This window comes from Xiphophorus maculatus, chromosome 2 (assembly GCF_002775205.1).
Source record: "Xiphophorus maculatus strain JP 163 A chromosome 2, X_maculatus-5.0-male, whole genome shotgun sequence".
In the NCBI taxonomy this organism is placed as follows: domain Eukaryota; kingdom Metazoa; phylum Chordata; class Actinopteri; order Cyprinodontiformes; family Poeciliidae; genus Xiphophorus; species Xiphophorus maculatus.
The window spans coordinates 13408463-13429434 of NC_036444.1; the positions used below are offsets into that span (position 1 = coordinate 13408463).

The 20972-nt window shown below is 37.5% G+C and overlaps 3 protein-coding genes across 6 annotated transcripts; all 3 read left to right on the forward strand.

The window, feature by feature from the left end:
• The first annotated feature begins 2515 nt into the window (after positions 1-2515).
• Positions 2516-10760, forward strand: LOC102227194 (SIN3-HDAC complex-associated factor-like). Of its 4 annotated transcripts, none has more exons than XM_023325733.1 (6): positions 2516-2737; positions 5827-5954; positions 6032-6131; positions 6721-6844; positions 6925-7105; positions 8219-10760. In XM_023325733.1, exons 2-6 carry the CDS (start codon positions 5827-5829, stop codon positions 8544-8546), a joined length of 861 nt encoding a protein of 286 aa, XP_023181501.1. In that variant the 5' UTR covers positions 2516-2737; the 3' UTR covers positions 8547-10760. The 4 variants fall into 4 exon arrangements, with proteins under 4 accessions (XP_023181501.1, XP_014328581.1, XP_023181520.1 ...); XM_014473095.2 differs by having other exon boundaries at positions 2516-2705; XM_023325752.1 differs by having other exon boundaries at positions 2519-2705; positions 6955-7105.
• A 1448-nt stretch (positions 10761-12208) lies between these two features.
• Positions 12209-14783, forward strand: kxd1 (KxDL motif containing 1). The gene is made up of 5 exons (XM_005810499.3): positions 12209-12333; positions 12494-12604; positions 13589-13741; positions 13842-13888; positions 14430-14783. Exons 2-5 carry the CDS (start codon positions 12507-12509, stop codon positions 14684-14686), a joined length of 555 nt encoding a protein of 184 aa, XP_005810556.1. The 5' UTR covers positions 12209-12333; positions 12494-12506; the 3' UTR covers positions 14687-14783.
• A 654-nt stretch (positions 14784-15437) lies between these two features.
• On the forward strand, positions 15438-20739 carry LOC102223670 (endoplasmic reticulum-Golgi intermediate compartment protein 2-like). Its single transcript, XM_005810497.3, has 13 exons — positions 15438-15838; positions 15916-16024; positions 16102-16148; positions 16528-16595; positions 16678-16718; positions 16911-17012; positions 17112-17204; positions 17864-17919; positions 18002-18100; positions 18408-18505; positions 18588-18750; positions 19872-19951; positions 20040-20739. The coding sequence occupies exons 1-13, from the start codon at positions 15733-15735 to the stop codon at positions 20103-20105; spliced, it is 1128 nt and encodes a 375-aa protein (XP_005810554.1). The 5' UTR covers positions 15438-15732; the 3' UTR covers positions 20106-20739.
• The last annotated feature ends 233 nt before the right edge of the window (positions 20740-20972 follow it).

Consider the following 20972-nt stretch of genomic DNA (forward strand, 5'->3'; position numbering starts at 1 on the left):
TGACAACAGGTCTTTAATGTATTTTGGTGCTAACTCTTTCTATGTCCTCACATCAGTTTATGACCTTAAGCCCAAGTACATTTTGATTATGCGGCAGAATAACGATCAGCAGCACAACCCCAACATCTATTTCTGAACGGCTTTAAAAAAATGAAGGTTTAAATCTGTGCTGTGGCTTGACCTTAAACAGGTTGTTTGTGCTTTGAAACCCGGCAATATGGCCAAATTAGAGCAAATCTGCTGAGAAGAGTAAGCCAAAGTCCTCCGCAGGGATGTAAGTTAACGACTCATTTCCAGTCATTGCAAACATTTGATGGCAGCTGTTGGTGCCTGGAGAGACACATCCAGCTCTTTGGTCTAAAGGATAATTACATTTTCATAAAAGAACATATTTGGACAGCCTTTATCCTTAATTAGTAAAATCCCACTCTTTGGGTTTTTCTTTCTGCGCTAGAGCTGCACAATATCAGCAATTTGGTTATTTAATCTGAAACATTTCATAGTCATAAAAATGTTAAATCAGAAAAACTCATTAACCCCCAAAGGGGAAATACTTTCTCATTGAAATAAACATAAGTTTTGTGATAAATGGTTCCTCTTTTAAAACATTTTAGATGAAAGATCAGAAACCAAAACACATCTCAATCAGTTTAGAAAATTCAGACACAACCAACATTTTGTTTTTTATAAGACTCTTTTTTTAATTCCTTGTTAAAGTTTTACAAAGTGTACATTTTTAGAAAACAACTTATCGTTTTATATGTTTTTGTTCATCTCGATTTGGTTTATGATTTAAAAAATAGGTGGAAAATCTGTTTTCAGACGCACAAAGAAACAGCGCCACCTACAGTCCCAACATGAGACGGTCGCAGGATAAGAGGCAGTTTTGTCTGTGATTTTATTATTATTTTTTTTAAACATGAACGAGAAACTAAACTGACTAATATCTGTTTTTTTTAAATAACTGCAGAGTGAGACATAAATATTAAACTTCTGCTTTTGTCTATTTTTTTCAAACTGTTAAATCCAGGCAGAAATTTGTGAAACAATTAATTTTCCACAGGACCCACAGAAGAAAGAATATTTTTCTAATTCTGATCTAGTTATGAATGAATGACTGGATTGAAATGAAATGAAACCTTTTTAGTAAAATACCTTGAAATGACTTGTTGTGAAGCGGCACTGTATAAACAAACTGAACTGAAATAACTACATCAAACATTAAAATGGCAAATAATACTTGTATTATTTTGATTATGCAGCTAAATCGAGGATAATTTCGGAGGAAGTTAAAACAGTCGTCTCTCCATATGAGGATCTTAAAGAGCAACATTTTACAGCGGGTGAAAGGCCTGAGATTCTGCATCCTCAGCAGAATGTATGTATTCATGGTGACGCACAGCGACAGTTTTCTGCACAACCTCAGAAAAATCTTTACTTTCTAATGCTGAAAATTGAGATGAAAATATTGATTATGATCACAATCTGTGATTATGACATTGTAGACCAAATATCTTTTTTGTTCATGTTTAACATCTGAACAGAAATGCTTCTTTCTTATGTTTGCTGCTGGACTGTGGAAAACTGCAAATGGGTTTTTGTTTTGTTTTTATTTTACAAATCGCTTTACTGTCACGACTTATTCTTATTCTTATTAAACATGGGGAACCAATGTGTAGTTTACCTTTTGGTCTTTCTTTTGGTTTGTCGTTTTCTTTGTATTTTCTTCTAATTCATGTAAAGCACTTTGAAAATAACAGCGTTGTTGCTGAAAATGTGCTTTATAAATAAAATGACCTTACCTTACTGCTATGCAAAACCCAGACTCATGGGATAAAGGACTGACCGTTTACCAGCCAACAGATTTCCCACCTGAGCTGTGGGTTTCTGCAGCTTCTCCAGAGTTAAACACTGCTATTTGTTCAGTACTGTTTTCCAAAACAACTCTGAGATCTCATTGATTTTATTGACGTGCATCAGATTAAGAGGCTCCAGTTTTTCAAAAAATCTTAATTTAAACATATTTTTCAATCACACATAATTTTTCGAATAGTTTGTTTTCATTTGTTCATTTATCATTACATATAACATCTTATTGTATTCTAATTGCTTTTAAATAATAATAAATTGAACATGTTTGTTTGTTTGCTGTGAGTCTGGGGATCAAACTTGATCCACCTTTCATTTGAACACTAATCTGGTTGTTTTGGCGTGAATTTTAAATCAACAAAGCCCATCGCGGCTCTAGACGCCGAGCCTCCTGAAAAACTGCAGGCCCCTAGACGAGCCATCTGGCGTCGAGTAGTAAAACAACAAGCCCCGCCCCCTTGCTTACATTCTCCAATGCGCCATAGCAACCAGGGCCGAGCCCCCTGTTCCCGCGTAATGTTCCCGTCCTTATAAGGCCAGCCGAGCTCAGACGCACGCCTACGTCACACGTCGTTTATGTAAATAGTTTGATTGAAGAAAAAGAAAAAAAGAAAAAAAATAATAAAACAGAGGGGGCCCTGCGCTCTACTCTGAAATGGAGGTGTGGATGTGACGCAGGCGCAGTGGCTTCACAACTATCCAGTCCCGTCCTCAAGCATAGACATCAACAAGAGAGCGGGTTTACTGATGCGGGTTCGTTTTCCTAATACTTACGCCGCTACGACGCTCTTCAGGGATTACTTGCTTTGTGTCAGCTTCGCCAAACTTCCAACAAGGTAACGCCAGCGAGCGGCTTGCGTTTGTTTCGGTGCGTTTTTCAGGCTGTTTTTTTTTTTTTTTTGGTGAAAGTCTTTGTAATTAAAAACAAGCTTCGAGTTGTCTTTGAACAATTGGTGTTGTTTTGGGGCCTTCTTGCATGGTCAGCTCTAGGTCATGTTATTTAATGGTTGAAATAATTCGAGAAAGTGGGAAAATGTGTGTGGGGGAAGGAAAAAAAAGAGGGGAAGATCAGGAGGAGTTGAAATGCAGACATTAGAAGCAGATTGAGGCTGTTGTTATTGCTGCACTCGGCTGTGTGAGGGAATCACTCGTTTGATCACATGCAGTTTAGCTGAAGTCGGTTTTTAAGCGCTTTTTAATCCCGATTTTAACCGTCTTTGCGGTGCGGCAAGTCGAAATAGTGCGCATTTTGGTCTTGCTGTACGTATCGATGCCAAGTTGAATCTCTCACGCCCACCCGGAGTAGAGATGCGTCTCTACACGCGGGCGCCGCTGTCAACAAAACACCTCCTGCTAAAACACAAACTGTTCGCGAACGCCCCACGGAAGCTCAAACTGCCTCACAAATTTCGTTCCGTGCAGGAATAACGCGTGGAAACCGACCGCACGAAGGCAGCCGCTTTGAACTTTGCGCACATGTTTAGTTGGATGTGGACAGTTGCAGCGACGCGGCCGTGGAATAACAAAGAGTAAAGATCAAATTACACACTTGTAACACAAATGCTTTGTTTTACTGTGCGAGTCGAGATAGTTTGCTTCGGAAACGCGTTACTCTCAGTTTGTCACGCCCGCACAAAGTTGGGAGAGAGGTGGGGAAGTCGGGCATCGTCGAGCAGAGGACGGTCATCATAAAATGGGTGCGCAAGAAGCAGGTCGTGTGGCATGCCATGCTTCCTTGCTGGAGAGTGGGCGGTGAAATTTCAGCGACGTGCGCTTTTCTCTCGGCGAAAACAAGTGCGAGATTTTAATTTTTCCACAGTGTTTGCGTGATATTAACGCAAAAGCAGCAGCTTTCAGCGGGGTTTGTTGCAGTTTACGCGTTAAAATTGCAGCTTTTGCGGAAAATCGCATCACACCCCTTTCCTCACATTGCCTCCGCCTTTGAAGTGTGTTGCCATGTTGAGTTGCGTCACGTACTGTATTTTCGCTGCAGAGATCGTCTCGGACTTACAGAAAGCCGACGTGGAGGGGAAAAGCAGAACTGCTTGTAGGGCCACTCCGTCAAGAAGGAGTGTAGTGAACTGATTTAAATATGTTACACAAAATATCACTTTTATTTATTTTGTCATTCATTTTGTATCTTATTATCATTAGTAGGAGTAGTAGCAGTTATAGGGTAGTTAAAGTAGTAATAGTAGTAATAGCATAGGCATAAAATTACAAAAATAATGTGTTGTAATAAAATAAGTGCAGTGATGTGATGTAGAGATTTTATATGCAAAACGCAAACATTGCAGCTCAGTCATTATTATTATTATTATTATTATTATTATTAGTAGTAGTAGTAATAGTAGTTTTTATATAAATATTATTACTGAAAACAATTACATTGATGATAATAATGAGGCTGATTCCATTTAGTAGTAATAATTACAGTATAATAGTAATTATTATTATTATTATTCCAAATACTACTAACCCTCATTAAAAAGATTTATCAGTGAGTCAAGATTTTTGCAGCTGCCACTGTTTTGAGCACAGATGAATTATATTTTAATAATTTTATGTGCCAATGCATTTATCTTTATTTTGATATTTCTACTTTTGTTTATTAAACAGACAACATGTCATCAGGTATTTGTGGCACATTGGCAGAGTCTAATAAAAATAAAATAAACGCCATTGAGTAGATAAGGCTGTTTTTATGCAGAATTCCTATTGAGTCAATCAAACAAAAACATATTAAATTCACAATAAATAAAACAGAATCAGTACGTTTGTTTTTTAGCAGTGATCAGCAGGTTGGATACTTAAAAATATGCATTCGTTCTTAATTATTAAACACATCCAAACTAAGAAATTGAATTTGTGGTCTAATGACAGAATAATGGACACTGTGTCAGTTTATTTGAGTTTAATACAAAAGGGGCACATGCTTTGATGCATAAGTAGGGATATTCTTTTAATTTGATAATATTTTCTTGTACTCAAAGCTCCTACTTGGATCAACAAACTGGCAGCACATGTTTCTCCTTGGGGGGAAAAACATTAAATTAAATTGGCAGGTCAAACATTTAAAAAAAGGAAATCAGAATTGCCCAGAATAAAGCTAATTTGTGCATCTTTAATTAGCGAGTATGACAGATCATTTTCCATTTTCCATTATTGGGTTCTGCATCATGAGAACTCATGCAGAACCCAATCGGCCTCATTTCTCATTCAATCAAGCAGCGTAAAACTCTTAAAAAAATTAAATAAAACAAAAATTCTTCTATGTTCAACTTTAATCCGTATGTGAAATTAGCAGCAGAGTGAGAAGTCTCTGAGTTTTTCCTCATCTCTGCATGATCCGTGTGGCAACGCACTGTCAGAAGACCCCAAGGACTGATGGCAGAAAAAAAAGAAAAGAAAAGAAAATCCAGTCTGGGGGGCGCGGCTCCCAGTTTTGCCGCAGTTGGTCCACATGTGTACTGGGAGATTTCATTTTGCCTAGCAACATAAATCAGCGTGCACTTCTGCATATTGCACGCTTATAGGTGTTCCGAGTCTCCTCCTGCAGACATGCCCCTTTCATTTAAGATGCGGCCAGAAAGGCAGCAAAAATGTTCACGGTTATATGTAAGCGCAATATTGCATGATGCTCGATGCGTGCCGCGAGTTTCCTAAACGTTGCATGAATCCAGTGAGCGCAGCATGGTGACATTATCTGTCTGACACGCCGTCTGACTGTTGACCTACTTCCACCATGTGGGTCACAGCAGAGAGATGCTCCCCCAATGTCTCTAACTATGCATGATGTTTATTATTAAATGTATTTTTAATTAATTATAATAAGCACATCTGATTTGTTTAATGTTATTTTCTAAGATTCATCCAGTGGCAGAATGTGTAGCACTGCACTCTATGATGATAAATTGTTATGATGAGGTGTTCAAATTTAAATATGTGTGCATGCAGATGTTTGGCTTTCATAAGCCCAAAATGTACCGGAGTTTGGACGGCTGCTGCATCTGTCGGGCCAAGTCCTCCAGCTCCCGTTTCACAGACAGCAAGCGGTACGAGAAGGACTTCAGGAGCTGTTTTGGGTAAGTGACCCACCAGAACCTGTGCTGTGTTGTGGTGTCACACTGCATCGTGAGTTGCAACAAAGTGTTTTTTGCAGGTTGAGTGAAACCAGATCAGGAGAAATCTGTAACGCCTGCGTCCTCCTTGTGAAGCGATGGAAAAAGCTTCCAGTGGGAACCAAGAAAAACTGGAACCATGTGAGTTTGGCTTTCCTTACAAATATATTCATGTTTTATGTGATAAACCCACTCACAATGATCCGAAGAAAGAAAATTATTCATAATTTTCAGACATGTTTATAAATACATCTACCCCCAAATTAAATAAGATGGAGTGTGAAGGACTCAGATGTTTGCTAGAGAACATTAGTGAACAAACCTTTTCTTGAAGACCAAGGAACACATCAGACAGGTCGGGCATCAAGTCGTAAAGAAGTTCTATTTCAGGGACAGGGAAACTAGTCAGATTGAAAACAAAAACAGTTGGAGACTGTGAAAGACTTGAGACTGGGTTTGAGTTGTACCAGCAACTCCATAAGCTACCAGAGCTACAACAGTGGGTTATTTCAAATCATGTTTGTGTTTCAAACACGTTTTCACTTGAAATGTATAAAAATCATCATAATTTTCCTTCCAATTCAAAATTTCGTTACACTCTGTGTTGGTCTATCACATAAAAATCCTGAAGTGTTTAGATTGTAATATGATTAAATGTGAGCCAATGGAATGTTTTTGCATGAATGGAACCTTAGAATATTATTAAAAAGTGAATGTTTGTTGTGTACAGGTTGTTGATGCCAGAGGAGGCCCCAGCCTAAAGATAACCTCCAGGCCCAAGAAAATCAAAACCATCTCCAAGAAAGCTCGGCCGAGCCAGATCAGCAGGCTGCAGAAGGAGCTGAAGAGAAACAGTTAGTTCTGAGTTTTACTTTTCCCTGCCACCAGCATATGCTAACAACAAGAGTGGAGATTTAGTGTTTGTCAAAAATAGCACGCTCCTGTGCTTTGTTCTGCTCTCCAGACTCAGATGCCCACAGCACAACCTCCAGTGCCTCTCCAGCTCAGTCTCCCAGCTACAGCAACCTGTCGGACGACGGCTCCGACACCGAGCTGAGCCCCGGGTCCAGCCGCTCCCCAGTCTTCTCCTTCCTGGACCTCACTTACTGGAAGAGGTAGATTTGATGCTGGAACACAAACACATAATATTCAGAATCATGTTGAACAGAAAAACGCTTTATGTATGCAAAAGAAGATACTGCCACATGTAATATCAGGGGTTTAATTTCCTTTCAGTGTAGTTTGTTAGATTCGTTTAGATGCAACATAAAACAACATCTTAATCATTTTTCTCTCTGTAAGTTATTAACATTTTGGATTTCTTCACATATTTATTTATACATCAATTAGAAAGTACTTTGCCATTTACAAGTCGTCCTGTACCTCTCTGTGGGAATGAGGCATATTTGTTTGAACATAATTACAAAGTCCTTTTTTTTTGCGTTTTAGACTTTAGACTCCCGTAAAATGACCCTGAGAGCAAAGAAAACAAATAAACAAAAAACAAAACAAAAATAAAACAAAAGACACAAAAGGTCTTCCTTTCAGTCAGTGTTTGTGATTGAACTATGGACAAAGACTGTTCAAAAATACGACTACAGGAAATTCCTAGTGAAAATAATTGCTGGGCAAAATGAACACAAAGTCACATTTCATATATTTAATAAAAAACAGGTGAAAATGTGAATGTGAAGTGTGCTGAAATTTCCAAGAATTTTTGGAAAATATTCTGTGAATTTATGAGACAAATATTGAAGTATTTACATCTGTTATTCAATTAACAGAACCTTTCAGAAAGTGTAACAAAAAGGCAAAGACAGACAAAATCGCCAAGGAGGCATAAACATTTTTACAGATGAGCTATGAAGCAAAGACAATCTATCTGCAGATTTACCGAAAGTTGCATACTTTACATCACAATAAAGTGAGGATTTAACCAATTTAAAACCATTAAATTACCACCCTAAAACCATTTTGTGTTTAGAGTATTTATTTTGAACATAGACTCTAAACATTCTAAGAAAACATCAGACAATCTTTCTTGTAAAGAAGACAATTTAATGCTTGAACTGCTCATATTAATCTAGTAGTTGACAAAACGCTTTAACACCGTTCTGTGCTGATTTTCGCAGTTACACTTTTAACAGCAGCTTGTTAACACACTCAGCTTTAATCATCCTGGCTTTTTTTTCCACACATCTGATGCAACGCATCTCGCTCTGTCGCAGGCAAAAGGTGTGCTGTGGAATAATATACAAGGGCCGCTTTGGGGAGGTGCTCATCGACCCCCATTTGTTCAAGCCCTGCTGCCGCAACAAGCAGCGGCAGCAGCAGCAGCAGCAGCAGCAACAAGAGGAGGAGGAAGACGAGGAGGAGGAGGAAGAGGAGGAGGAAGAGGTCGAGGTAGAGGAGGGTCAAGTGGGGGTGGATAAATCCCACGTGGAGGAAGAGGTGGTTAAGGAGACGCCTACGGGTGAGGAAAATGCAGAGCCTGCTGAGCTATGTGTGACAGCACCTCCAGCCAGGGGTGGGGAGGTGATGGAGGAAGGCTGGTGAAGCAAAGAACCCTTTTTTTTTCTCCTTCCTTTGGCGACGTTCTGGAGAAATCTCGGGATGGATTTTGTTTGAAAGAATTTTGTTTAATTCCCCCCCCCGCCCCCGAGCACTTACAGAAAGTAGTTGCCTCAGATTGCCTTCAGTCAAAAAAGCAGCTAAAACATCTTTGGTTTTCTCCATGATAACGCTGGAGGATTGTTCATTATTATGGTTGAACTGTAACTTATGGACTTCTATGTTCTTTCTGTATTTTTTGTTGTTGTTGTTGTTGTTGTATTTGATATTTTTTAACCATGCTGATGATGGACCATCATCTGTGGTATTACTGATCTACTTTAGATGAAATGCTGGAGCTCTAGTTTGCTGGTACTTTTTGCAGATTTTATTCCAAAACACAATACAGCCGCTTCTTGACAGAAAAAAAAGGTGCTACTTGAAATTCATGACTCAATATTTCAAACATCTGAACCCATTCTCACTGTGGATATCTTCTAAGCTAACATATTTATGCCTGATACAGGTGCATCTCAATGAGCTAGAATATCAGCAAAAAGCTAATTTTTTTCAGCAGATGAATTCAGAATATTATTATTTTAATTTTCAAGATTATGGCTTTCAGATTATGAGAACCCTCAATTTAGGTTTGCAAAAAATAAAATATTTCATAAGACCAATAAAAACTTATGTATGTAGAGTATTTGCACTCAGTATCTGCTTGGGGTTCCTCTTCCTTAAATTACTGCAATAATGTCACTTATCTTCTTCTTTTTTGTTTTTCTTTTCCCCTTTTCTTCCAGGCACCTTAATTTTTAAAATCCAAAATCAACTTTTTTACAATATGAACAGTCGAGTCTGAAGAAACTCTAAAACTGAATGTTTTTTAAACCCTTGAATAAGATTCATCTCACAATTCTCTCAAAGCTGCAGTTATTTATTTTTTTATCATTTTCAACTACATGTTTTTCTTCCACTAAACTTTTAGTTGGTATTTCTTTTGTAAAGACTTTTGGTGATTTGCCTACCTCATGTGGGAACTCTAACTATCTGCTGGATAGTCCGCAGTTTTAGGATTGTGCATGCCAAAGCACAACATTTCTCTATTTATCATCCATGCTTTATTTATTGGTCTTATCAGATTTTTTGAGAGACATAATTTTGGGTTTTCATTTGCTGCAAGCCATAATCTTCAGGATTAACAGAAATATATGGAATCAACCAATGTATAAGTTTTCCTTTTTGGACTGAATTACAAAAATAAATGAACTTTTTGATGATATTATAATTTATGAAGCTACACCTGCATAGTGATAGTCTTTTATTTATAAAAAGTATACCTTCCTGTTTTTATCTTTGGAAGTTGCTTTGGAGCGATTGATACTTTACACTGACGCAGCACAGACATGTACAGCGGCCCCTGTGTTTCTCTCTCTTTCACAATGATGTCCCCTCCTATCAGAGGTTTTTCTGTGTGTATTTGTTAGAACGTCTGTGTGCAAATGTTAATCCATTTAAATAAGGCCTATTCACAATCTCAACAGCAAGTACACCAGCCTTAATTGTGTGTCACAGACAGTGCTAGTGTTAATCCTGGATTGGTATTAAAGAACAAAACGAAAAGGGATAGTAGCTATATTTATTGTGGCCTCAGCAACACACAGTGCATTCTGCATGAATGGCAAGCTCACTCACCCAAGAGACCTGAAATACCCTGATGCATGAGTCTTGGAAATTTTAGCATGGCCTTACAGAAACTGGAAATCTTGCTTTTTCTTGTTTTTGTTTTTTGATCTGTTTCTCTGAAGTTGTAACTTATTTTTGTATGTAAAGAAAAGACATGGGGAAAGGGAGAAATCGTGTCTTTGCATAATAATATCTCACCAAACAACAGCAAAACACAAAATGATCACTTTATAGTCATTCAGCAATACCAATATCAGTAATCTCTGTCATTCCTGGGTCAGTTTATGGTAAAAGTCTTTATACAAGCAGAAATTCTATACCATTGCCTCTAATATACCACAAATGTGTTGTGATGTATAGCCTGATAATACTTTATTTATCAATCGAAAGCCAAAGCACATTGAAATTCACCCAATGTCAAATCAATGCAGGTTTTCTATGGACACTTGTGCTTGTCCGGGCCATTTGTATGTATCTCTATGGTATTCTTAAAAACACAAAAAAACAAAACAAAAAAAACCAACAAAAAAACAAGAAGAAGAACACTAATATGAAATTTCATACATATGATGTTGATCATTTGGAGCTGTGAGTTTGATATGTAAATAAAAGGGCCGGGTGGGTCGAATGGCTCTCAAATACACGTTTCATTATTTATTTAATTCATATTTATTTGTATCCCGGCTTAGAAGTGTTGTTCTAGAAATCCTTTTCATTGTTAGCTTATCATCTTTGGAAATGTTATTCCGACACACGCTCCCTCTGAAGTCGTGTCGAATCAATTTAGCTTTTTTTGTGCAACTATTTATTTGCTCATCAGCCGAGTTGCGTGCAACTTAAGTTATACTGTATCTCCACTTTGCATCTGTATCATGTAGACTGTAACGACCGGTAAACTGCAGCCAAACTGTACATCTCCCTCTTTAATCTTATAGCTTACAAATGTTAAAGTAGTAGGAAACCACAGTAGGATACCTAACTCTAGACTTGCATGTACTGTTGCTATGCATTTACTTAGCTTACAACTTAGACAAAGCGTTTTTTGTATTTTTTATACATCATGTACTTTTTTTACTTGTCCCTTAATAAAAGTAATTTTGTGAGTTTAATGAAAGTATGAATTTGCGAGTTTCCTTGTGCTTTTTTTCTGACTGTCAGTATTATTGGAGGATTTAAAGATTCAAGCACATAGTCATTTGGATTCCCTATTTTCCCATTTATCCATCTTTTTTCCCAGTTATGATCTTCCTTCACTCTCTCATAAACATGAAACCCTCCACATGTCCTGTCAAAATCTTTCCTACCTCGTTATTTCTGAGTGTTTTTTACCTTATTGTCCTGTCTGAACATATGTTCTTCATGGCAGAAATTATTAACATAATAATAATTATGTTAATAATTATTATTATTAACATAACCCTAACCCTAACTTAGGGTTAGGTTAACCCTAACCCTAACCCTAAGTTGGCTGTGAATTGATGAACAACATTTGTTAAACCTCCAACCTCAGTTGTTGAACCCAAACACGGTTTGGACTCCTTTCAGCCAAAGCGTCATAAGCCTAATTATTTAATTGTTGATTGAAGTGTCCATTTAGTGACGCTCAGAATAATTTTTATAATATATTAGTGTCATTCTGTAAACTGCTTGTGTTAAACCCTGTGATGATCTTTGTGCTCCTTGGTTCCTGCTGGCTACTGGTTTCCGCTCAAATTCACTTTATTAGGATTGAGCGGATATTAAAAAGGGGCAGATGACAACTACCGCTCTAATTTTACTCTAAAACAAACAAACAAAGCAATCACTAAGGCGATGACCCAATTGTTTTGCACACGCTTTCTCCAGCAGGGGGCAATAACGAACGTAAAGCGTCACGTGACATCCGGGATTACACAAAAGAAGAAAGGCAGCGGAATCCTTTGACAGTTCACACTTTCTGCCACCTGGTGGCGGTAATACATCGAATTGTTTCGCAAGAAGAAGAGGAAGAACAAGAAAATCATGTGACAGGAAGTTTAAATACATTTGTTTTTTTTTTCCTTCTCTCGGCGAGCTGTCAGATGTAGTTTAATCTTTGTAGTTACACAAAGAGCCGGTGGGTGCAGAGGTAAGTAAATCATCTTGCTTCGTTTCTTTATTTTGATGCCGATGATCTCGCTCACTGACAAAAATATTGCTTTAACAACATGTCAAAGGGGAAATAAAGAGTCTTGTTCTGTCTCCGAATATGATGCCACTAATTATTATGTGTGTAAATGTTTCTGCAGTTTTCCTGTCACCATGGCGGAGCCCACAGCCTCCGGTGTGTTCTGTAGCAGGATGCTGAGCATGGTGAACTCCGAGGATGTGAACGCCATCATCCAGGCGCAGAGACACATGTGAGTATCTTTATGCAGGTGTTGGTACTTTAGTGTGTTTTATTGTCTGTAGTGGACCTTACAGGCACTGTATGGCTCTATAAGCGTTTTACATCTAAACATTGACATATCCTTCGAGCAAAATAGCAATATCACACACTGGATGGTGTCTGAAAATCACTCTTTAAGTCATGTCACATACCTTAATTCGATATAAGAGTGTTTTAAAAGCCTGATGGGCCATTTCAACCCATCAGTTTGCTTCAAACCAACCTTGTGGCAAACTGTAAGCAAGATTTCTTGTGGTTTTCATTCAGCAATTATTTTCTTTCCTTGCAGGTCAATTTTGTTAAATGAACAGCTTGTTGTATTTCTCCCAAACAAGCTGTTGATTTCTGCATCTGATTCAGAATTACAATGGATCTGATTATTTCTCCTTGCTGTGATTGGTCAGTTAAGGTGGATTGCCAGGTACTGTAATGCAAGGCAACTTTCTTATTATGATAGCACATTTTTACAACAAGGCAACAAAAAGTGATGGTACCACTGATATCTTGTGGTCTTGCCATTGATGGAGATTTAAATATTTATCTATTTCTGTACTACTTTTGTCTCTTCTTTTTTTTTTTTACTTTTTTACAACATTGTATATTTTTTCTGTTTTTGACTTGTGCATGAAAAGCTCAAAAATGACTAAAATTAATAAATTCATTCATTGGGATATTTATTTTTAACCTAATCATGTCCGCTGTTTTCCCTGGTCTTTGTTGTTCTGCTTAATGGATAAATGATTAGTGAAAGAGTCTTGTTAAACTAGATTTTATTTTAGTGTATCAGAGTAAAGGAGGTCTTTATACAATTACACTTGCACACTTGTTTCCTTCCATTTAACAAGTACACACTTCTAGTTGGTTTAATCAGATAAAATTCTAATAAATATATTTGTGATTGTGATGTGGTGAAAATTGAAGTAATTTTCTTTTTCTGTTTCTGTTGTGCAAATAGGCTCGATCGCTTTGAGAAAACCAATGAGATGCTGATAAACTTCAACGGACTGTCGAATGTGAGGCTGCAGCAGATGAACGAGCGTTTCCTGCTTCACACTCGCACCCTGGTTGACATGAAGAAGGATTTGGACAGCGTCTTCAGGAGGATTAGGTTAGTCATCAGTCTCTCTCTCTCTTTTTTTGTTTTTCAGCCACATCTGCAGTGTGCACAACACAATTTCTGATCTCTGGATCTCTCTCTTGTACTCTAGAACATTGAAAGGAAAGATTGCAAAGCAATACCCAGAAGCCTTCAGCAGTAAGTTAACAGTTTTTCTTTAGCTACTAATTTGGACAACAAATCTTAAGTTTTTAAAAAGTTTCAAGTTTATGATTGTGCTTTTAAAACTTGAGCATGGTACGTGTTTATAATGCCTCCCAAAAGCACTCATTGCTAGAAAGCTTTTCACAACCAGCCATTTGAAACCATTTTATATAGATTTTATATAATAGACTAAAATAAATTTTATGTTTGTTGTTGTGCAATAAAAAATGTGATAAACTCAACTGGTGTTTTACCTCTTTCAAAGTTTCAAAGTATATTTTGGCATTAAAATGTGGATTTCTCTAACATTTTTAAATTAAAATAATTTTTTTTTCATAAATATAATGAGGTCTGCCCTTGATACTAAATGTTCTAAAACCATCAAACTCTCAAAATGTTTGTGACTTAGAGGTTTAAACACATTTAAAATAAAATATAAACATATTTTTTATTTTCTGACCCTTTCTTGTGATGTTGATTGTGTTACCTTCCAATAAAAACTCTACAGCAGCTTAACCCTTTTCTTCAATGACAGACATCCATGAGTCGCCAATCTTGGAGGACGACGACAAGGAATTCGACCCTATTCCTCCAAGCGTTGCTACGACAACCAACACAGCTACATCAGAGCAGAGCACAGAATCCTGCGACACAAGCCCCGATGTAATCTCGCCCACCGTGAGCAGATGCTCTGAAGATCTGTCTCAGGAACCACCAGACACGCCGACCTCTGACCTCCTAGAGACGGCTGTGCTGCGGGATGAGGGTCCCGACTCTGTACCTGCAGAGTAGAATGGACGGTTTTCAAACAGATTCTTAAACTGAGAGTCAATCTAAAGTCTGCTTTGGCAGCAGGTACATTGTGTGTTTGCATAAGTGTCCGTCTTTCTAAGATTACACAGATTACATCTCTGAGAAATTAGAGGATTATTGTTGGCATGCTTACATGTTTTGTGCTTTATAGCTACTAAACCATGCCAAAGAAATACTTGAAGTCATAAAGTATGTCTGTAGATATATGTGGTAGTGAATCTGTGCTGGATTATTTTATTTTATTTTATGTTTTTTATGGTTGTTTTTGGAAAGATGCACTTCTAACTCAAGAAACGGGTTTATATTAATGGCGTCGTAATTAAAATGCACAGTGTTCCTCTCATTTTAAATATAATTAAATTAGTGTTAAACAATAACTCCTTGTCTCATCGTTGATTATTACTCTTATTAACGTTACTAAACATGTCCTTAATAACTTTATAAATGTATCCTTTTTTTACTCTCATTGTTCAGATTTTAAGTTGGACATTTATCAACAATCACTCTCATCCACCACTTTAAATATCTTTTGGCCCATGATGTAAACAAATATTCACTAATGTTAAATAATAATTTAAATGAATAATACACATTTTCTGATTTTATCTTTTTAAACTTAGTTTTAATACAAATAACATTTTTTAATTCTACAATAACATGCAATAACATTGATAGCCGCTAGAGGGCGCTCACAGCAAATGACATACATTTCTATCCGATGGGACAATGGAGTAAAACAAGACGGCAGCGAATCATCTTCTCCCAGGTAACTTCCGTTCCTTCGTGTGTTGTACTTCCTGATTAGTAAGGAACATCATATGCACTTAAAAAGCACGTTTTAAAAGCAGAGTTTTGGCGTTAGAAGCTCAGTCGTACGCGGTCACGTTTGAACCAGTTAGCAGGACGTTTAGCTCGGTAGTTGTCATGGAAACTCTCACTAATTACTGAATGCATCCAGCTAGCTAGCTAGCAGCCTGAAAGTATACACTTTTGAGGGGTTTATACCTCTGCTGCTGGCCCCAAACATGAGGAGAATATCCAGGAAGAAAGCTCTGACTCTGGTGAAGGAATTGGATGCTTTCCCCAAAGTGCCTGAGAGCTACGTGGAGACCACAGCCAGCGGAGGGACAGGTACTAGCTAACAACACAAGCACAAACCAGCAGCTGCAGCTGTTTTATTAACTGTCAGTCTCTGAAACTGTCCTCAGTCTCTCTGGTAGCTTTCTCCCTCATGGCGGTCCTCGCCTTCCTGGAGTTCTTTGTGTACAGAAACACATGGATGAACTATGAATACGAGGTAGACAAAGACTTCACCAGGTAAAAGCTATAACAACATGATCCAGCCTTACCTGCTATGAAGTTGTGTCCTCATCTGTGCTGTTCCTCATTTACAGCAAACTCAGGATAAATGTGGACATCACAGTAGCCATGAGATGTCAGTGTAAGTGCATACATTTATTACAATTTATATTTTAATAAAATGTTATCTTGTTGGTTTTGTGGTCATAATTGAATTAGTTTCCTGTTATTCAAAATTTAAAAACTGCGTAAAATGGCATTTTCCTATTAAACTGGTAATTTCACTACTTTGCTTATGATTTAAAGTTTTTTTTACTGGTAGTCCTCTAATTTGCAACTTGCTATGAGAATAATACATCTTCAAAAACTACAAATTTAAACTGAAAACCACTGCTTTAGGTGTTTTTTGAGGTTTTCTACTTGTTTTTATATATACTGTATATATATATATATACTGTGTATATATATATATATATATATATATATATATATATTTCCTGTGTTTGTGGTGTATAATGCAGACATAGGAGCAGATGTCCTGGATCTGGCAGAGACTATGATTGCTTCAGACGGTTTAAAATATGAACCAGTGAGTTTTTACTCAACTATTTTTTTCACAGTGTCAACGCGTCTCTATTCTTCTGACTATATCTTGTTTTTTCACATTTCAGGTCAAGTTTGAACTCCCACCAGAGCAAAAACTGTGGCAAATGTAAGTTCAACAACCGTCCCCTAGACAAGACAATTAACTTGAAGTAGCCTACCAATCTGCATATTGGTATATGAATGTGTGGCTCTGGTGTAAATTGCCTTGAATGGTTGGTAAGACCAGAAAATATAAAATCAGTCAGTTTGCCATTTATTTACCATTTACTGCCTTTTGTTTTCCACTCCTCTCGGCCAGGACCCTCCTGCACATCCAGGAGCGTCTCAGAGTGGAGCACTCTCTGCAGAACGTTCTCTTCAAGTCTGCAGTGAAAGGACCTGTTCCTGCTCCGAGTCAAAGGTAAAGACTGTAGCTGACATCGCGATCAGTGTACACACACACACACACACTGATGAACCTGAACATCTTCAGCTTTTACTTTGACCTTTCCCTCTGCAGTGATGATGGCTCCAGTTCACCCAGTGCCTGCAGGATACATGGACACATGTATGTCAACAAAGTGGCAGGGAATTTCCACATCACTATCGGCAAGTATGTACCTCCATCTTTAATTTCATTCTTTGACTTGTAGTTTCTGTGTTAGGCCTTCACTTCATCCCATTGTGTACAACTATTTTTCTTATGCACCAACACAAAGGCTCGTCTGTTGAACCTTATGTGGCTCAGGCACCACAGTCAGCTCTGTGTTACTGTACCACAAGCTTTTTGTAAACGATTGGTCAGTTTGTCAGGGGGAACAAAAGTATCCTTCTGTTTTGTTAGATAAACTCATGAAACTTGTTTCAGTGATATTTGGTTCCTCAATATTTGATGGCTTTGGTCAATTTGAACATCACTGTGTTGTAACCAGATGTTACCTCTTCATCCAAACCCATTTCCACCTCATACTTATGTGACTAACCTTTAGCATATATTACTTTTATGTTAATAAGTTTATCTCCAGCATTTTTTTTTCATTTGGGACATTTGACGTTATTGTAAAATGAGATCATGACCCCAAAATAACCACGTTTTCTTCAGCTGACATGAGTTCACTGGACTCACAAAACATTTGCTAGGATTAGTGGCCAGCAGCTCCATTTTGATCAAGAAAACCTACAAATATATGAAAAGACAAAGATGTAAAATAATCAACACCTCCAGTTAATTGAGTAGAAAGTTTGACCTTTGACCTATTCATCTCTCCACAGGTCCATACCTCACCCCAGAGGCCACGCCCATCTAGCTGCACTTGTCAGCCACGACTGTAAGATTTTCTCTGAGCTTCTGGTCACCATGGTAACTCTATATTCACCTAAACGGGATTGTTTTGGTTTGTTGTGTTCCAGCTTACAACTTCTCTCACCGAATTGACCACTTGTCTTTTGGAGAAGAGATCCCTGGACTGATCAACCCTCTGGACGGCACAGAAAAGATCACTGCTGATGGTGCCTATGTATATATTCTCTATAAGCAGGAACTAACAGTCACTTCTGCTAAAGCCCACATTCAGGATTTACTGATCACAACTTTGTGGCCACATCCCTCAAAAACCACCATTTTTGCTGAGAGGCCAATACAGCGTGCTGAGTCAAACATTGTGCATAAACCAGAGTACAAAGTTAATTTTAAGGTTATGGATGGGGTTTATTATATGTACATAAAAGTGATTAAAAACCAGCCTGTAATGACATGCTGATATTTTCTCTGCATTGAATCCTCAGCGATTAATGAATGAACAATTCTTGTTTGTAGCAAACCACATGTTTCAGTACTTCATCACCATTGTGCCAACCAAGCTGAACACCTACAAAGTGTCTGCAGAAACACATCAGTACTCGGTCACAGAGCGGGTACGTTTAAGTATCGTATTTCAGTTCAACGTGTGGTTGACTGTTGCTGCGGTTTATGTGTTAAATCCCCATTTTCCTGCAGGAGCGCGTTATAAACCACGCTGCAGGCAGCCATGGAGTCTCAGGGATCTTCATGAAATATGACATAAGTTCACTGATGGTCAGAGTCACCGAGCAGCACATGCCTCTCTGGCAGTTTCTCGTCAGACTTTGCGGCATCGTTGGAGGCATCTTTTCCACAACAGGTAGACGAAAGTAGTAGTAACTATACACTGGAGAAGATATGCCAGCTTTCCTTTAACAATAATTAGTTTATATTTCAGTTTGTAAGGTTAAAAATATATAGATCACAATGTCATGCATGACTTTTCAGTTTTTTCCTTTTATCATTATAATTCAATTCTCAATGATATTCTGTTTTGCTTGAAAACTGAATCACTTATTGCAAGAATTTTACATTTTTGACACTGTTGGAAATTGTAAAGGATTGACAAGATTGTGGTTACCTTATCCATCATTTCTGGATAACACCTGCTTTCAGTAACGGCTTGTTTCTTTGTTAAATTTGTTAGATTGGTTACCCACTGAAACAAGTTGCTTCATAAGTTCATAAATGTAACTAATTCAATTATTATTTTTTTTATTTATTTAGATCTAAAAACCTTCAGACAGTTTTAAATGATCTGAAAAGTTAAAGTTTGAACATGTTCTGTGCTAAAAACTGCCCTGGTGAATTGTTTTCTGTTTTATTAGTGGCAGTGGTTTTATTTTAGATTTTATTGGAGGGAAGTTAAAACCACGGCTCTCTAGTATCACTTGCAGTCTGCACATTTTACAGCAGTTGTCAGTAAATCTCTGCTCCTTTTAAAGGAACATCTGCATTTTTAATCTCATTTTTAGACTTAAAAAAAAAGAAATCTAATAGATGCATTGATATATTCCACTTTTTTTAAAAGATAAAATAACACATTTTCTTAGTCATAAATAAATAAATTGGAACCTGGGTAATATAGATCACTCCCACCTTTAGAAAAACATTGTACATCCCACATATTTATAAATACGTCACAAAACGCTTGAATAGATATCTTGCCACCAGTGGAAACAGATTTTCTTCTAATAGAGCAAATAGTTGCAGATTTCCAAAGGAAAATCCAGGAATGGAGAATTTGATGTAATTTAGTTTTCCAAGCATGATGGATTCTGGTGGATTGAACGGTCATATAGTCCAGGAACAAATGTGTTTGACTGCATGCAGCGTTCTTCCATCAGTGGGTTTAAAAATCCGGCTTTATTTGTTATTCATGGGATTTGCAATCCGTTCTGCTACGTCGATGCAGTGGCCTTCATCTCTTCTCTCTCTCAGGCATGATCCACGGCATGGTGGGATACGTGGTCGATGTGGTTTGCTGTCGTTTCCAAATGGGGGTCTACAAACGGATGGATGTAAGGCATAACTTTGGTTTTTTCCTCATCTGGTAGTTAATTGCTTCTTGACTTTCTAAATGTTTTTCTATTTTCTCCTCCACTGAAGGCTCCTCCAAGCAAACAAGGAGACGGTCAGCTTGTACTTCCTACAGAAAGTTACTCTGAGGAGTGATGGGAAAACTTTTCTTCTGAGCCAGGAGCAACAAGATGCTGCGTTTACGTGGGTCACTTAGAGTTTTTTAAACTTGGCCGTGTTTGTAATTTCCTTCTTTGTAGGACTTTTTCAGATATGACTGATCTCGCTCTTGTAAAGGATTGTAATTGGTACCGTGAACAAGTAACCAGAAGCTGAAGTTTTCAATAGACAACATGTGTAGGCCCAGTTTCTGTAAAGCCTTTTTTTTTTACCAGAACAATTTTCTGATTTTTGAACAGTTATGATGTTGAAACCCTGTATGGGTGTACTGTGCCTTTAAAGGGGAATATTATAGGATATTGCTTGTGTTATGGGTGAATTATAATTATTGAATTTCAAACTGATGTTTGTGATGCTTTGTCTTGGTTGAAAACTGAATCACGTTTGAAGAATTTATTTATTTGTGTTAACATTGGAGATTGTAAAGGATTTGAAATGTCTTTGTTTTTTTCCCCACTACATCCCAAAGTCAGGAATTAGGTCTGCGTTGTCAGTTTCTAATCATTCCATATTTGTTTCTTTTACCTGGGTACAAATTTGATTCAGTGAAATGAATTATGTGAAACCTCAAAACTTTACGATAAAGGTTTATGAGTCATCCTTTCTCATATTTTGTGTTTGTGTGACGGTAAAGGGTTTAAAGCACAAAAGACTTTGTCTTTTTTTTCTTCTTTACTTCACAGTTTTGAAGTTTTATGCCAGAGCTGAAAAGCAGCAATAATGTGCTCAAACTTTTGAATTGAATATACTGTAGGTTATCAGGTAAGATATTAACCCCAATTTTTTTCAACCTTCTTATACAGGTAAAGGTGTTAAAATATGTGATCACGGAAGATTCTCACT

What these genes read in the sequence shown, in the direction of transcription:
- LOC102227194 (XM_023325733.1), top strand. Translation starts at nt 5,827, where the DNA reads ATGTTTGGCTTTCATAAGCCCAAAATGTACCGGAGTTTGGACGGCTGC. An exon ending in CCAAGAAAAACTGGAACCAT is followed by an intron (nt 6,132 to 6,720) that starts GTGAGTTTGGCT and finishes TGTTGTGTACAG; the next exon opens with GTTGTTGATGCCAGAGGAGG. An exon ending in GACCTCACTTACTGGAAGAG is followed by an intron (nt 7,106 to 8,218) that starts GTAGATTTGATG and finishes GCTCTGTCGCAG; the next exon opens with GCAAAAGGTGTGCTGTGGAA.
- kxd1 (XM_005810499.3), top strand. Translation starts at nt 12,507, where the DNA reads ATGGCGGAGCCCACAGCCTCCGGTGTGTTCTGTAGCAGGATGCTGAGC. An exon ending in AGCGTCTTCAGGAGGATTAG is followed by an intron (nt 13,742 to 13,841) that starts GTTAGTCATCAG and finishes CTTGTACTCTAG; the next exon opens with AACATTGAAAGGAAAGATTG. An exon ending in ATACCCAGAAGCCTTCAGCA is followed by an intron (nt 13,889 to 14,429) that starts GTAAGTTAACAG and finishes CTTCAATGACAG; the next exon opens with ACATCCATGAGTCGCCAATC.
- LOC102223670 (XM_005810497.3), top strand. Translation starts at nt 15,733, where the DNA reads ATGAGGAGAATATCCAGGAAGAAAGCTCTGACTCTGGTGAAGGAATTG. An exon ending in AGTAGCCATGAGATGTCAGT is followed by an intron (nt 16,149 to 16,527) that starts GTAAGTGCATAC and finishes TGTATAATGCAG; the next exon opens with ACATAGGAGCAGATGTCCTG. An exon ending in AGAAAAGATCACTGCTGATG is followed by an intron (nt 18,101 to 18,407) that starts GTGCCTATGTAT and finishes TCTTGTTTGTAG; the next exon opens with CAAACCACATGTTTCAGTAC.